We start from the raw sequence: 17,071 nt of genomic DNA on the forward strand, positions 1-17,071 counted from the left end.
CGCTTCCTCAAAGCAGGATTGTTTCCTGGTCGTTGCTAGCAACCTGCTGCCTGTAACTTTCGTTTGTCTTCATCTCTCTCATGCACCGGCGGTTTTATAATTGTGTTGTTTTCGAGACGTGCACGATGATGAGGCCGTGTCGACAGTGAGCGGAGCCGGACCCCCCCCACCCCTCTCCCTCCGCATGGTGCTCCGTGTCTCTCTGCCTGCTCTGACGCTCCGGGGTTGCAGTCTGGCCTCCAGCCGTGGCTGCCAATTAACTTCATCTCTTAGCGTCGCTTTGCTCTGTTTATTTTATAAAGATGGCGGTGAGGGGGACACTGTAAACTAAATGACTGTCAGAAACATCGCCTCCATTTGTAATATGGTGAGTATCTCTCTGATTATCCGCCTTGCATTGGATTTGCCTGCAGCCACTGTGTGGAACAAGGTGTGTGATGATGATGATGTTCACGGTGGAGTCGCATCCCACCTGCACCCTGACTCCTTATGATGAGGATGCATGGTGATGACTCCCCAGTTTAGCAGCCTTTGTACTCAGACAGGCCCATCAGATCAGTGTGTTGTGCTGTTCCTCCCCCTCAGCTTTCACATTGTGTTGCAGCTTAATGAGAGGAAACAATGGACAGTTTGTGTATCTGTCACCTGTGATTGACAGGGGACCCAAGCAGCAGCAGCAGCAGCAGCATTGCCCGTGACAGCTTGCCCTGGTTGCATAATGCAGTGCTGCTGCAGAGAGCAGGAATCTGCACTAATCTGTGTTTACGTTGTGTTCAGGGGCAGTGAAGAGTGGGAAAGAACAGACTTAATGCCCGTGTTAATGCCAGTGGCCCTTGCTTTATTTAGACCCAGATGTCCAAAGCCTGCTTTGCTGCACTGTGGCTTTTGCTGTATCCTTGCATGACTTTCTATATGATGCATTTCTAATGTATTTTGTGAAAATATGGCCTTTTGGAGCAAATGCCACTCAGTAGGTGTTCCCAATGTCTCATAACTGAAAGGACATGTCAGTGACAGCTTTCTATCATATGGATAAGTGTCTCCAATTTGCTGCAGGGCATGCAAACACTAATAAAACACATTTCCACACAGGACTGCAGTTACATATAAATTCACTTTGCCAGTAAATTGCATTCAGTCAGTCTGTAAATGATTGTCTGTCATTTGTATGCCTACTGTAACAACTGTACTCCTAATTTACTTTTATAACAATGGAAAGAACATCTGCATCAGATTGTAATGCAGTGTATCTTATCATAATGGCATTTTCATGCAGGAAAACCTTGTTCCACATGTGAGCAGTACTGCGTAAAAATCTTGCCTCTGCTTTAACAGATATGCTTAAATACGTTTAACTATATTTCTGCACCCATTTCCTACTTTTTTGACGACTATGTAAAGCAACTATGTGGCTCGGATTTGCACATATGCACTCAAAACACATCAAAATGTAATATTTCAATTTTCTTTTTTGAGTATCCTTGGGTGCATTTGGACACATTGCTTCCTTAGTTTGAACCCTAATGTGTCCAGTGCAACGCTCAGGGAGCGCCCACTCAGCTGACATGCCTCATTCTGACTGGTGGGAAACCACAGCATGTATAGTTTTGATGATAATTGTAGCTAATTGGTTGGTTCCTGTACGAAGCAGGAGGGTACAAATATGAAAGACAGGAGTCACATTGGATACTGGGGCTTCTCACAGAGGGACATGGTGCATACTGTATGCATGTTTGCATATATTTGAGGATGTGACTTTAAATGACTTAGAATGAATTCAGAGATGCATTCTTATGCTGGAGACCTACTTTGAGCGGTTCACTTGTGCATAAACGGAGCAAAAGAGTGTATGCATGTCTGCAGGAGGCTGGTGAAAGGGAAATAATAAACTTACAGGAATTTAAGTTCTTTTCTCTTTCTTTATTTAAAAAAACCTAATCAGTGAATCATTATTTATTATGTGCATTGTTTTACCTTTGGCCTTGTCATCACATCAAAGCATCTGCACGCAAATATCACAATGCAAAGCAAACATTTGCATGAAGGCGATGCAGCAATGCCACCACCGGCTGCTGATACTGAAGCAGCTCAATGCTGAAATGTGGCATCAGGAGTTCCACACATCTTCCATCCATCCCTCATAAAGGTTACGTCTAGACTTTGATCAGATATCCGGTTCATTTTAGTGATGATTTCACTAAACCTGCAGTGGTTTTGCAGCTACCTGCAGCCTTATTAGCCGGAAGCAGTTGATTAGACAAAAGGGTATTCAGGCTGTGCTTTGACAGACAGAAATGACAGCCATTAAAAAAGTCAAAGTCTAACCCCTATCTAAATTGTCCCAAAGCAGTGCTTCATTTTGGAAAAGCTTTGAGCTGTGACAAGCGAGAAGCCCCTGACAAGAGGTAAGTGCTCTGTCTTGGCAATCAGGAGCTAAACGCTCCTGACTTCTGACATGGCTCTACCTCTTTAGACGGTGTCCATTTCCTGCGTTGACAGGATGTGTTTCGTACATCCCGTGGGAAACTGAGCCCTTTTTGAAATTTGGCAACGGATCGTTTTTATGTCAGATCCAGGTTCCTGTTGACAGCATGAAGTTGCATGTGATGCCTAAATCCAACACTGCATGAACAGGAATGATTAAACTGCCACAAGATGCATAACCGATGGTGACAGCATGTCTCGTGTTTTTGTTCTCTCAGGGCACCAATGCCTCCGCTCTGGAGAAAGACATCGGCCCGGAGCAATTCCCAATCAATGAACACTACTTTGGATTGGTCAACGTAAGTAGCATTAAATCATCTCGTTCATAAACAGCAGTCATTGCCAAAACAACTCCGGTATCATTTTTCAAAACAAAGCGCCAAAGGACAGAGGTGAGTCACGCCTGCTTCGGGACAGCTGCTAATAAAGGCAAAACTGCTGTTTGTGAGTCACTGGATGTTCTGCTTTTTCATTCTTTTTTTTTTTTAATCAGGCATAAATACGCAAATCTCCCGACAATATGAGGCCAAAATGGATCAAAACAACAAAGCACCCTGAGTTTTGCCCAGATATTCTGGTAGAGCTTTTGTTTTTAATAGTTTTTCTTTCTTTGTCCCGATCTTTGTTTGTGTGTCGCTCCAGTTTGGAAACACATGTTACTGCAACTCGGTGCTGCAGGCTCTCTACTTCTGCCGGCCTTTCCGGGAGAACGTGCTGGCCTACAAAGCCCAGCAGAAGAAGAAGGAGAACCTGCTCACATGCCTGGCGGACCTGTTCCACTCCATCGCCACGCAGAAGAAGAAAGTGGGCGTCATCCCGCCCAAGAAGTTCATCTCCAGACTTCGGAAGGAGAACGGTGAGAAGGCGCCGTCTGATGAAAGGAAACGGAATGAATTAGACAGACTGGAGGTGGATCACAGTTTGACTTGCTAGATGAACAGTCCTGTCACGGTTTTAGCCTTAAAGGAGGTGAGATTTGTTCAGGCTTGTTTCGTATGTTGGGAGCAGAGCTGACTGATGCGCTGGAGGTGAAGGGCAGGTGCACGTTGGTGGTAAGGTCACTCAGAGTGGAGCTGACAGAAGGGCTGACTGTTCTCTGCTGTCCATATTGAGGAAGCTCTTTATGTGACTGAACAATGCCATCTCTGTTGGGAGCCAGCTTTGGTCAGCTGCCTCATCTCTGGACCTTTTTTTTTTTCTTCACTCTCCTTTTCTTTTTCTCTTCTGCTCCTCGCCACCACCAGCTCTCAGTTTTCACTCATCACACACATATCTGTCAAAGGTTGCCAGTGTTGTTCACACTGTCAATTTTCTAGCTATTGTAGGAGATACTGTCTGAGTTTATGTGGGAATGGTTGAAGTAGCCTTCAAAAATAAATGCAAATGACCTGCATTTGTGTAAATATGTATCTTAAAAGTGAACAGTGGTGCACAGTATGGATTTAGCAAACCTGCAGCTTGGAATCAGCAGATAAATACATGGATGCATGTTTTTCCATCACATATTAGATCTTTTTTAGCTTTTTGACAGCATTAGGAGCTTATGAACAGTTAAATTACACTGGCTGTAATCTGATGAGCTGTATAACCAGTTGAAGCGGTGAAACGGGAGTTAACAATGGAGGGGCTCCTCAGCGGCGATCCTTATTGTATTAAAACCACGTAAGATGAATGGCTGAAATGAAACGTGAGCTTTCTGGGCTTGCACACCTGGAGTCGACTGCTAACGGAGTGCTCTGTTAATAAAAGGACAGTGGCCATTATGAGACCTGCATCACAAATAACACATTTGATGCAGTTTAAAGATAGCTTCTAGTTGTTAACATACTTTATATACAGTGTAGCCACAATCCAGATGTGCTGCGTTTCATTGGTGTCAGCAGTCAGGAGTCGTAGCTGGATTATCACCCGAGGTGATGATGTTACAGGTGGAATATCTGTTTATTGACTGGATCAGCTGTTATTAGCGACACAAGCTGAGAACAGTTGCACTGCTTCTGGGAAATTAACAGTGTAGCTGCAGGTTAACAGTCAGACCGCAGAGTCTGATGTTTTTTGTATTTACTGCAGCTGAACGAAATACTAAATTCACGATACAATACAAAATACGATGCAGGGCAAATGATACAAAATACTTACAATATGAAATAAAAACAGAAGAAGATCACCTGATGAACACGTAGAATTTGATGCAAAACAGTTTCACAGCAAAAATTGGACAATGTAACAGTTTTGTTCTACAAACAGGAAGGATGCATGTCTTTTATCTGGGCTGGGAAGCCAAAATAAATCCACACACGACCGACTTGTACAATGTAGGAGCGTCTCCAATATCCCTGCCTTCCATTTTCAAATTAACTCGAGTGCTGCTACAGTAGGGCGAGAGGGTCAAACTTATCAGCCTGCCCCTTTGTTTTCTTAAAACTGTTTTATTTCGACCTTTATTTTGTGCAGCTTCAGATTTTACTTAGTTCATTTTTTATTCCACAAAATTTTGTTAAAAATTTCCATTACACCCCTAGAAGTTAGGACTTGAGATGAACCATTTACCATTTTACTTTGCTTTTTTTTTTTATTTACTCTTTACTCTGTACTACAATTTAGACATGACTTTTCATTGTTTCTTTTCCCACTTGGGACTTGAAAATTGCTATTTGGTCATTCAGCTGAAGTGCTCCACCAGCTTGACATCAAGCTAGGAGGAACAGAATCAGCTTGTTTCTGTCTGACAATAACAATACAGAAATCTTACAGTACTTGAATTTCATTTCTAGACAAGATGTTAATATTTCCACTGATTTTGTTGTTGCTGAATAAGCAAGCTGGCTGTTGTTCAGTTTCAAGTGCTTTCATATAGACTCACCAGCCACGGTATCACATCCACCTTTCTAGTACTTGCCTAAACCTCCTTCTACTATCAGAACTGCCTTAGTTCTTGGTGTCATAGATTCAACAGGGTGTTGGAAACATTCCTCAGAGATCTAGCTCCATATTCACATTATAGAATCACACAGTTGCTGCACATGATGAGAACCTCCCGTTTCACCACATCACCATGAGAACCTCCCGTTCCACCACATCACCATGAGAACCTCCCGTTCCACCACATCACCATGAGAACCTCCCGTTCCACCACATCACCATGAGAACCTCCCGTTCCACCACATCCCAAAGCTGCTCTGTTGGATGTAGATCTGGTGACTGTGGAGGCCGTTGCAGGACAGTGAACTCATCGTCATGGTGGAGATGATGTAAGCTTTGCAGAAGATGCTACTCTGTGCTCATATAGGGATGGACATGGTCAGCAGTACAAACGTGGCTTGGTTTAACCACCACAGCCTACCTAAGGGGCCCAAAGTGGGCCAAGAAAACACCCGTACATCACTGCACCATCAGCAGGCTGAACTGTTGTTTTCATGTTTTTTACAACAAATTCTGATCCTACCATGTGAATGTGGAGCTGAACTGGAGACTCATCAGACCAGCAACGTTTCTCCATCTTCTATTGTCCAGTTCTGGTGAGTCTGTGTGAATTGTAGCCTCAGTTTCCTGTTCTTACTGACAGGAGGGAACCCGGTGTGGTCTTCTGCTGCTGGAGACCATCTGCTTCCAGACTGGACGTGTTGTGTGTTCAGAGATGATGTTCTGCATATCTTGGTTGGAACCAGTGCTTACTGGACTTCCTGTTGTCTTTCCATTATCACTAAACAGGCCACATTAAGCCTCTTAAAACTACTTTCTTCCTCATTCATTGTTCACTCTGAATTTCAGCAAGTCGTCTTCGTCGTGCCTTCCTGTCATGTGACTGGCTGATTAAATACTTGCAGTTGACCAGGTGTGTCTGTACTTCTCTGGGAGTTTTCTTCATTTTCTTCATGTCTGTATCTCTCTGCAGATCTGTTCGACAACTACATGCAACAGGATGCCCACGAATTCCTCAACTACCTGCTGAACACGGTGGCCGATATCCTGCAAGAGGAGAAGAAGCAGGAAAAGCAGAACGGACGTCTCAAGAACAATGGCACCGCTCTCCCCGTGGAGAGTGAGATCGAGAACAAGACAGAGCCCACATGGGTTCACGACATCTTCCAAGGCACACTGACCAATGAGACGCGCTGCCTCAACTGTGAAACGGTGTGTGATGCTTGGCTGGGTTGTATTTTCCATGTGTGTTTGAGGTTATTTAATCAGTTTCTGTTTGTTTCATTTGTTTAGTCTATAGGGAACATAGACTGTATATAAAAGATGGACGGAGCCTCCGTTACGTCTCCTGTAGGGTTCGGAAGAGCTGAATTGAAGCTCATAGGGTGGTTCTCTCCGTTGCCGTTTTGACAGTGTTACACGTGCTGTCTGTCCCAGAAATGGACTGAGTTGTGACCGTGGGGGTGGATGATTGACATCATTTATAACTAACCTGCTTGTGGCTAAGAGCTAACCTCAGGCAGGTTGGTTCTCATCACAATGTGGTGAAACTGGGAGCTAGCCAGCTAACAGGAGAAGGCGGGCTAAAGCTAAATCACACTGTTAGCCGGCTAGCTTGGACCTTATCACTTTATAACATAAGTTTTATAGTAAAAACGTGAAACATATCACATTTTTACAATAAGAGCACATACTCATCAGCTTTTTTGATTAGAATCCGAGTCTGTTTGCTCAGAAAGTCTGCTTCGTTTGGGGAAACATGAATGCACCTAACAAATTCTGATTTAGACCAAAGAAGCGGACTGTCCGTTTCAAACAGACCAAATACTGGAAGCGGACTGTAAAAAGTCACTTCCTGCATTTGGTGTAGTAATCAAGCGGCAACCTCCGGCGGTTAAAAGTGAAGCCTATGCGGAAGTGCATAAAACTGCAGTTACCCCTTCATCCGCTAGGGGCTCCTAAACAGAGCAAATCCCCATAGACTCCCATGTTAAAAAGACCAACTTCACGGCAGAAATAAACAAGTTTACAGCCTGGTTCAAAAATCCATTTTAGGTTTAATAGGTCAGGTTTACCTTCATGACAACTGTGGGAGTGAACTCGGCCATTTTAAAGTAATTTAATCTCGAAGTTCGGCATATTTAGGGGCGTGTCCTTTTGATTGACAGGTACCAATCTCCTGCTTCAAGTAAGAAAAACGTAGAACAACTGCGGTTTTTAGCCGGTTAACAACGTGACTTAGCTTTAGCCCGCTTACCTCCGTTAGCTGGTTAGCTCCCGTTATCTCCGGGTTAGCTCGGTTTGCTTTTAGCTACAGAAAGCTTGGAGTTCGCTCGATGTTAATCATCCACCATGACGCTCACGGCTGCCCTCACAGGTCCGTCTCTTTGCCCATATTTGTATTTTCCGGGCGAGACGACACGCATGACACTGCCAAGATGGCGATGGTAGGAACCGCCCCCCAAGCCTCAATTCAGCTCTTCAGAAACCAATGGGTGACGTCACAGAGACTCTGTCCATCTCTTTATATACAGTCTATGGTAGTAATGCATTGTGGGTAAATACATAGCATTCACGTGTGGCGTCCTCTGCCTCGTGGGGATATATTACTATAATGGTTTGGCTTGTTTCACCTAAATGTAGCATGAACACAATCTCTTTCCGCATGGATACACCCCCCTGAGTCTTGTGGACTATCCTGATGTGGATACATCCTAAAACTATCATGTTATGTGATATGGTCCTTTATTTATTTTTTTTTTTTTTTTTTGGCGTAGCCACTCTACACTTCGGTGAGTTTGTCCCTGTCAGCCCAAATGAGAGACTTATTCTGAACTTTTTAAGAAAGAGGATTGAGGATTAGAGAGAGGAAGGAAAAAAAGTCCAGTGAGACTGCTGGGGCCAGCTCTGACCACCCAACATACGTCAGGGCCGCTGCAGGCTTTGTCCTCGCGGTCCTAATGACGAGGAGTAGGACGGGTTGCCCTGAACAACCCCTGTAAACATCAAAGTCACTGCAGTGTGCAAAGACAAAAGCTTCTCTGTCAAATAAGCATTTCAAAGCCTGGCAGCGTGGGTTTACACACATAAGCATAGGTGTGGGCGGGGGGGTGTTCTCACAGCATAGCAGGCCACTCCTGACTGACTCAGTCAACAAAATGACATCTGGGTGTCTTTCAGGTAAGCAGCAAAGATGAGGACTTCCTGGATCTTTCTGTGGATGTGGAGCAGAACACATCAATAACACACTGTCTCAGGTAGTTTTATTTTATTACACATTGAGTCCCAGCCAAGCAGGCTGACACATTGCCTTTGTTCTGAGCAAGAGGGAACAACCGAGCCTCCTGTGGCATCCTCTTTCCTCCAGGGACTTCAGTAACACAGAGACTTTGTGCAGTGAATACAAATACTACTGTGAAACATGCTGCAGCAAGCAAGAAGCACAGAAACGGTCAGTAAACAGCAGAATTTTATGCCAGCTGGGATGTTGGTGTCACTTGTCTTGTCTTAGCTTGCGTGTTTCTCTGCAGGATGCGTGTGAAGAAGCTTCCTATGATCCTGGCTCTCCACCTTAAAAGGTTTAAGTACATGGAGCAGTTGCATCGCTACACCAAGCTGTCCTACCGGGTGGTTTTCCCCCTTGAACTGCGCCTGTTCAACACGTCTGGGGATGCAGTCAACCTCGATCGCATGTACGACCTGGTGGCGGTGGTGGTCCACTGTGGAAGGTAGAGTATACTGATTATACTCGTACATACAATTCTATTCTTCTTGATTTGTGGCAGTCTTCCAGCAATGACCATTTGATTCAGTTTTATTCGATTGGATTTCAATTCAGAGGAAAAAAAAAAACATGCATTTTCCCTGTGAGGACTTGACTGCTACTTTAGGGGCGCGTTTACATTAGGGGTGGGAAATCGAATAGAAAAAAATCGAATATCTGGATTTCTTTGCCTCACGATTTTAAAACAGATTTTTATTTTATGTTGAAAAATCAATTTTTTTTTATCAAATTAATACAAATTATCCATTATAAAATTTTTGTCATTTTTATTGTTGATCTTTTTTTCTCGTCTTCTTTGGCATTATAGTAGCAGAATGACGGTCTGGCTACTGTGTTGCTTTTTCCGAATTGACATCAAGAAAAATGGCATGCAAAAAAAGTTTCATACTTTTTTTGTTGTTGTTGTTGTTTTTAAATCTCCAAAATCAGCAATATCGAAGAATCGTTAAAAGTCAGAATCGAATCACATCTGGACAAAAACACATCGTCACAGCCATAGTTTACATGGGAGTTTTAATTCTTCTTTGATTCCAAATAAAAGTTAATTCCACTTTAAACCGACGAGTAATGACCATGTAAACACGTACTTTCTAATGCGAAAGTCAGTTCAGAATTAAACTTAATTCCGAAGAAAACGGCTGGTTTATTCGCATTTTTAATCCAAACTGATTAATTCCTCTGTCATGTAAACCTTCATTCCACTTTAAGTTAATTCTGATCATTTTGCGCATGCTCCTTACCTTGTCCCATCCCGATGACGTCCTGATGACACACATATTGTGCACGTTGTTTTGCCTCCCGTCTTCCGTAGTCGATATTTCTTCTCCTTCTCATTTACTGAAAAAAGTAAAGTAGTATGCTCGTATCGAGCTGGTGCTTCAAGATTATAATTAAAATAATGGAAAAACTGGTAATTATTATGTAGTTTTCTATGTTACAACCGAAAAGACGAGAAGCACGAAGCGAACTTTGTTTATATATAGTAAACGTCAATAGGTCACGCCCGGTCCAATCAGAACTCTTCCCAACCCACCGCTCTAAAGCAGAATTAAGTAAAGACATGTTTCATGTAAACCTCCGTTCAGAATTATTATTTTTATGTAAACTCGTAGGAGAATGCTGTTAATTTAGAAATATTTAGTTCCAAATAATTAATTCCAAATTTAAAAACATCGTGTCATCGTAGCCATTTTTATCTCATGTTTGTTGTAAATAAGAATAAAAACATGCTCATCTGCTGATGAGTGCAGGTCAACGTTTCCACCACATAACACATAACATGGAGCTGCCTGGATCAGATCCTAGCAGACTTTGGTTGACTAGTCTGTCAGAACTTTTAATAACTTCTTTAACGTCTGACCGAGAGACATTTATCTTATCCAGAGCCGCCTATCGTCCTACATGCACATTTGTTTTCGTTGCGTTTACCCACAAGGATTTTTGCTGTCCACTTCCTGTATTTTGTTCACTGTGGTCACATTCACATCAGCCTTTTTAAATCAAATCCGAGTCCGTCTGCTCGGAAAGTCCGCTTCATTTGAGGAAACTCGGTCCGTTTCAAGTGGACCAAATACAGGAAGCTGACAAAATACATGATTGTGGGTGATACATCGTGATCACGAGTCCTCAGTGATTGTGATCACGATGTGATCATCTGTTCATACTGCGTCCACTGTTGCAGTGGGTTTCTGCAGCATACTTGCATAAGACAGAATAAAAACCCAAAACGCCAATAGTTTCGTCTCGTCTCTTTCGCCAAGAGTTTTCTTCTTCACGTGGGTCTTGTCCTCTCATTTGCTAAATACTAGTGCAGCGCCACCTTTGGTGGGAATGGGAATATATTATTGTAAAGGTTTGGCGCGTTTGACCAAAGTGCAGCATGAACGCGATCTCGGTCTGAATGGATACACCCCTCTACAACTGAGCCGACTCCCCAATCGGACCAAGTCTAAGTGACCATCCTGATGTGAAAGCATCTTTAGCTGATCTATGTTTGTAGGTGAACCAGAGACCTGTTCTGAATCCGCATCGTTAGTTTGTGCGTTTGACCTCCTCAAATGAACTGGACCTTCCATGCTACTGAACTGGGATGACAGTCAGAGACAAATGTAAATAAAAGCGTCCCATTGATCGGATCTGAAGTCATCCTCAGATTGTTTTTGGACATATATACACCTGTAAAACAGTTTACTGATGATAGGATCGCCCAGGATGCATGTTAACAAGCTCAGCCTCTGCTTTTAGATTGTATCATTTACTGCTTCTCACCAAGAAGTTGCTGCATTTGTAAAAAATAATGTCCTTTCTGTTTTTAGTGCCTAACGCAGTGTTTTTCAACCACTGTGCCGTGGCACACTAGTGTGCCGTGAGAGATCATCAGGTGTGCCTTGAGAAATGACCCAATTTCACCTGATTGGTCTAAAAAGCAGCTCTGTGTTCATCCAAATAGGCCCCAGTGAAAGATAATAAAATTCCTTCTTCTTGTGTTTATCTGATTTATATTCAAGAGGCTTTGAGAGATGGAATTTATGTTAATATGGACTTTAATAAAAACAAAATAACATTTTGGTTTGTTTTGTGCCTTGGCTCAAAAAGGGTTGAAAAACACTGACCTAATGTGATCCCAGATTTCCCAGACTGAAAATACCACCTGCCATGATCACAGTACTTGTATGCATGTACTTGTACTTGTATTTATGGAAACTACATTCTGCATTTCCTTTGTACAAATGACGTAGAACGTAGATGGAGGAGGTAGAGTGTGCGGCTTCTCCTGATGGTTGTTTGTCTCTTGTTTTCCCCAGTGGGCCAAACAGAGGTCATTACATCACCATAGTGAAGAGCCATGGTTTCTGGCTGCTGTTTGATGATGACATTGTGGAGGTGGGTCTCTCAGCCTGCTCTGGTTAGCTCAGCGTTTCCTGACTCAGCTGTTTGTACATCGTTTACTTCTACGATCATCAGTAAACCTAATCTCACTTCCGTTGTGCAGAAAATCGACGCCCAGGCCATCGAGGAGTTTTACGGCCTTACCTCAGACATTTCCAAGAACTCTGAGTCGGGATACATCCTCTTCTACCAGTCCAGGGAGTGACGAGGAAGAAGATTCAATAGGAAAACATACTTTTTCTTTGACTTTTTCAACAAAACTGAGACTCCTACCATCTCCACCCAGTCCTGCCCCCACCCCTGACATCTGTGCCAATCCTTTGACCTGATCTCATCCTCTGGGTTTCATCTGTGCTTCATCTCTCTTTCTGGTTCTGTGTAATTTAACTCTTGTCTCTTAGTCACCTGCATCTGGACTGCACTTTAAAACAAAAGCAAAAATGCTCAACAGCATGATGGAGACGAAACAAAGAAAGTGGGTGGGGTGGGGTGGGGGGGTAGCTGGAGCTTGGCGTTGCTGTTGGGAAAAGCCAACGGAGGCGATTCTCTGCCAGGATGAGCTCAATGGTCTGGTGCACATCCAGACACTTGTCACCATTCTTACTATATCGTTTATATGTTATAAGGTCTACTTCCATGCTGTGCCACCCTGTCATGATTCCTTTGTTTAGGGCTATCCCCCCCCTCCCATTAATCTCTAGGTTTTTTTTTTGGTGCGTCAATATCCCCAGATGGATGCATGAGACCAGAATGAACACGGAGACAAACACTGTAAAACACGCAGGTGAGAGATTTCCACTACTTCTAAAGGGTTTGAAGCAATCCTGAACTTAAATTAAAGATAAGTCTCACTTGGAACTACCTAAGCTGTAAAATGTTGAACATAATCTGAAACTTTAACACTATCCAACAGAGTGCAAAGTCTTTAACACTACACAGGAGAAGTCTGTCAATAGGATCTCCTAAATCAGCTGAGTCTTTATATTTTTATTCAAATAATAAAAAAAGCCCTATTTATTCATCTAAACATATTTATTATGGTTATTTTTAACTGACTGATGGATAATGAAGGTGTGTGTAAAACGCTGTGTAAGCTGCCAGTATGAAGGACATGTTGTATAAAATACGCAGTTTAAAAGGACAGACAAATAATTTAGTTTTGTTTTATAGAGAGCGTGTTAAATGAAAGAATAAGTTGCAGGAAGCAAACACCCAGCTGCATAAACACGGTGCAATATGCAGTGAAGTTATCCAGTGTGGACTTTCCCTGTTAGTTAAGATGTTCATTATGTTGTCGGTAGCAGCTGCTCTTCTCTGGGGTGTCAGATTAACCCCGTCTTCGCCGCATACCCGCCTCTCTCTTCTACGTCTTTACATAGAAGGATGTGATTAGAAGAATGAGTAGGAATAAAAATGGATAAATGCAGAAACAGTGTGAAAAACCATGTCCACTCTGATGCAGTAGCCTGTAGAGCCTCTTTTAGCCACCATGACTCAGCATTAATCAACTTGTCCTTTTAATCTTCTTGACTAAGTTGATTTAGTTCATTGATGTTTGCAGCTCTCTTCAGGTTCCACCATGTTATTCCAGTCAGGCTGGAATCCAGGCTTCAGCACCATGGATTCAGTTTTCAGTCACTGTATTGTAGATTTGCTACTGGTTTTTGGATAATATTCCTGTTTTATGATTCAGTTTGAGCCAAATTTTAGCTGTTGGGTTAGATGGTGTTGCATGTGACTCCAGAGTACGTTGGTTTGGAGAGGAGTTTGTGTTTGTCAGCGGTTACAAAGTGTTCAGTCCTGCAGCTGCAAAACCAGTCCAGATCATCAGCCATTCACCACTGAGCCTAACTGCTGGTATGAGGTGTTTGTGCTGAGATGCTGCTTGGTGCGTTATTACCAAACGTCTCATCCAGGGGTCTAAAGCAGGGGTCACAGTCGGGCTGGTTTTCATTGTTTCTCTGGTCCATCAAACTGAATCAAATCAAATAGATGAAACAGCTTCTTGTCAACTTCTTTACAATGCCCAGTCAAGTGTGTTGGAGCAGGGAAACAACAAAAACCTGCTGGACTGCAGCATTCGAGGATTGGAGTTTGACGCCTCTGGTCCAGTCAGATGCAACTTTGCAAACCAGAGCCGTGCTGCCATTTTCCTTTACGAAGAGAAAATCATGTTTTTTTTCTGATGGTGCTGCCATGAATTTGAACATTTAACATGCTGACTGAGGCGTGGAGAGTGTGAGATGTAGCTCTACAGGCTGTTCTTTGAGCTTGAGTCTGACTTCAGGGTGAACGTCCACTTTGGAAAAGATTGTCAGCTTTTATTTTATTTTTTTTTTACTAAAGACTTCTGGATCATCTTTGTCACAGAGGAATGATGCATCAGCAGATTGATGAGCAGCATCAGTTGCTTGTCTAAGATCAGCGCAGGTGTCTTTCCTCCTTGGCAATGTGATAACACACATCTGACTGCTGCAGAGCAGCAAACTGACAAACCTTCTCCTTTTATATAGAGCGAAACTGATGAGCAGTACGTCTGGGGTGACCGTGGTTCCTCACACTGAGATTGTATTTAGATCATTGTAAGACCTGAGAAGGAACAGATGATTGTTTATTATGTCCCAATACAAAAAACGTGAAAGAGGTTTTAATCGCTTTTTTTTTTTTTTCTCCTGTGATTTTTAACATTTTTCAACCACACTCAGTTTTCTCTTGTATTTGTTTGTTTTCTTTTGTTTTTCTTTGATGGAAAATGTGTGTCATATGAAACACTATGAAGCCCCAAATTACCATGATGTTAAAACTCAAACATCCTTCTTAATACAATATCTTTGCACTGTATAAACCCCCCCCCCCCCCAGGATTTTTTGGCTTTTCCTTATAGAATAGTTCAACATCAAACGTGCTTTTAATGTGAGTGACGTTCTTGTTTGTTGCACATCAGAGAAAACCACCATTTCCAACACATCTCATCATACAGAAGAGAAAGGAGTAGGTTAGCGTGTGTGTGTGTGTGTGTGTGTCTATACAGGAAAGGCTGAAGTGAAAATGATTTGGGGAAACTTTTGGTGTTGAATGCACTTGTTCTGCTGTCCCTTCTTGCGGGGGAAACGTGCCAAACTGGATCCAGTTGCAACAGTTTTGACAGATTATTTTCTTTGCAAAGATAAAACTGTACATATATATTCTGTAGGGGGGGAAACCTTCTGGGAATAGGAAAATATTTTTTTAAGGTGAAGATCTTAATGTAAGGACTCACATGGCAAAGGTTTCAGCTGAACGCTGACCATTGATGAAGAAATACTGTGCTGTCTTACAATCATAACTTAAACAACATAATCAGTCAGAAAAAGCGCAGACGCCACCATCTGTCATGGTTTTTTTTTTTGGTTTTTTACGAAGTTCACCTGCGCCAGAGAAGGAAACAGTAGCAGGAGCAGGGAGAGGAATGGGAGAAGGAAGACTCAGCTGCACCAATCTTCCATTAAAAATTATGCAATCACCCTCGCTGAGATGCTCCAGTGTGTCTAGCTGTGATGGTGTCCCATCAGGGGGGTGCTCAGGTGCAGAGAGTCCTGCAGCAGGTGGGACCCGACCAAGTCTCTGTGAGGGAAAGAGGAGACGGATTGAGGTCTCCGATTGGTGGTTAACTGCAAGTGCACTTTATTAGTGATGAGCTTCAATGCTTTAACATGACAAACCACAGCCTAACACACTCATGTTGAGTTTATTTTCTGTTTTTCTGTTCAATAAAATGACTATCAAATTATTTTCTGGAAGGTTTGGTTTTATTCTTTTTCCCTGTTGATTGAAGGATTGACCATTAACTCAGCTGTTGTAGATAAAACGGCCCCTGCCATTGGTGTAAAGAGGAACGAATGGACTGATCCAGCACTTTCAAACATAATAACATCAGATATTTCACAAATATGTTGGCAAAACCACCTGGTTTTAGCGTTAACCAGACTGCCATCAACTCAAACTGTGGTCTTGGATAGAAGTTATTTTGGAAAGACTTTCTTGTTTTTATAACCATTGAATTGACTTAACTGATTTTAATCAAGTACTTTCACAACATTTTCTGCTACTCTCACCTGCTACATTATCATGGTGAATTAAAGCAGAATAAGCATCATTAACAGCATAAATGCAAATGCCTTTTGTTGTTCCCTGCAGAATTCTATGAAAAATATTAGCTTGTTTTCCTTACTGTACCATTTAAATGTTAGGAAACACATCTTCATTCAAGTTAAAGGGACAACAGAGGTTATGTTCAGCCTGAGTGGTCGAGCAGTCCCCACACACACAGTGTCTACATATATATATCTATATATATATATATATAGATATGTATAGACACACACTGTATATATATTTATATATATGTTTGTGTATAAACTAATCAAAGCTCGTTCAAATATTTTTAAACTTCCCAGCGATTGTTCCTCTTGGTTGCATGTACATTATTGTTTCGGCTTTCCAGGGACGCCAGCGAATCACAAAGGAACTTAATTACACATAATCACAACAATTATCTGCATCATTGGCTTAACACATCAACTGCACAATCCAGACTCACGACTAAAAGTATGTTAATTAATAAAAGGCACATTGTACATTGGATTAACAAGACGTTTTGTTCGAGGGTTAACTTTTTGTTCAAAACCTCCACTGAAGCGTGCTGAGATATGCTCACGAGTACGTGCACATGGCCTAAGCACCTTGTAACATGCAGGTGTATATTGGGAAGTGAAATAATGTTATAAAGAACATAATAGTCACTTAAATATGAATAGGTGTATCAGTTTGTTTTGAGATTCTCCGTAAACTGAACCATAAATGCTTACTTTGAGACTGGTTTGACACAAATGTTTGCTTTGTTTCCATATCCTTCTGATTGGCCAGGTTCGGCTAATAGTCTGCGTCACATGTCCAGTAATGGTTGAGATATTCTCCCAACATGTTGATAATAGTATAGGAATCCTCTCTGAA

The 17,071-nt window shown here is 42.3% G+C and overlaps 1 protein-coding gene across 2 annotated transcripts; it reads left to right on the forward strand.

Annotated features, from left to right (window-relative positions):
• Positions 1-331: 331 nt before the first annotated feature.
• usp46 (ubiquitin specific peptidase 46) lies at positions 332-12,284 on the forward strand (the record flags this gene model as incomplete). 2 transcript variants are annotated; one of them, XM_079245377.1, is made up of 9 exons in its annotated part: positions 332-367; positions 2,703-2,783; positions 3,127-3,340; positions 6,380-6,618; positions 8,587-8,663; positions 8,774-8,857; positions 8,937-9,134; positions 11,995-12,073; positions 12,183-12,284. In XM_079245377.1, the coding sequence occupies 9 exons, from the start codon at positions 332-334 to the stop codon at positions 12,282-12,284; spliced, it is 1,110 nt and encodes a 369-aa protein (XP_079101503.1). The 2 variants fall into 2 exon arrangements, with proteins under 2 accessions (XP_079101503.1, XP_079101504.1); XM_079245378.1 differs by having other exon boundaries at positions 3,163-3,340.
• Positions 12,285-17,071: the final 4,787 nt, after the last annotated feature.

This window comes from Telmatherina bonti (genome assembly GCF_933228915.1).
Source record: "Telmatherina bonti genome assembly, chromosome: 8".
Lineage (NCBI taxonomy): Eukaryota > Metazoa > Chordata > Actinopteri > Atheriniformes > Telmatherinidae > Telmatherina > Telmatherina bonti.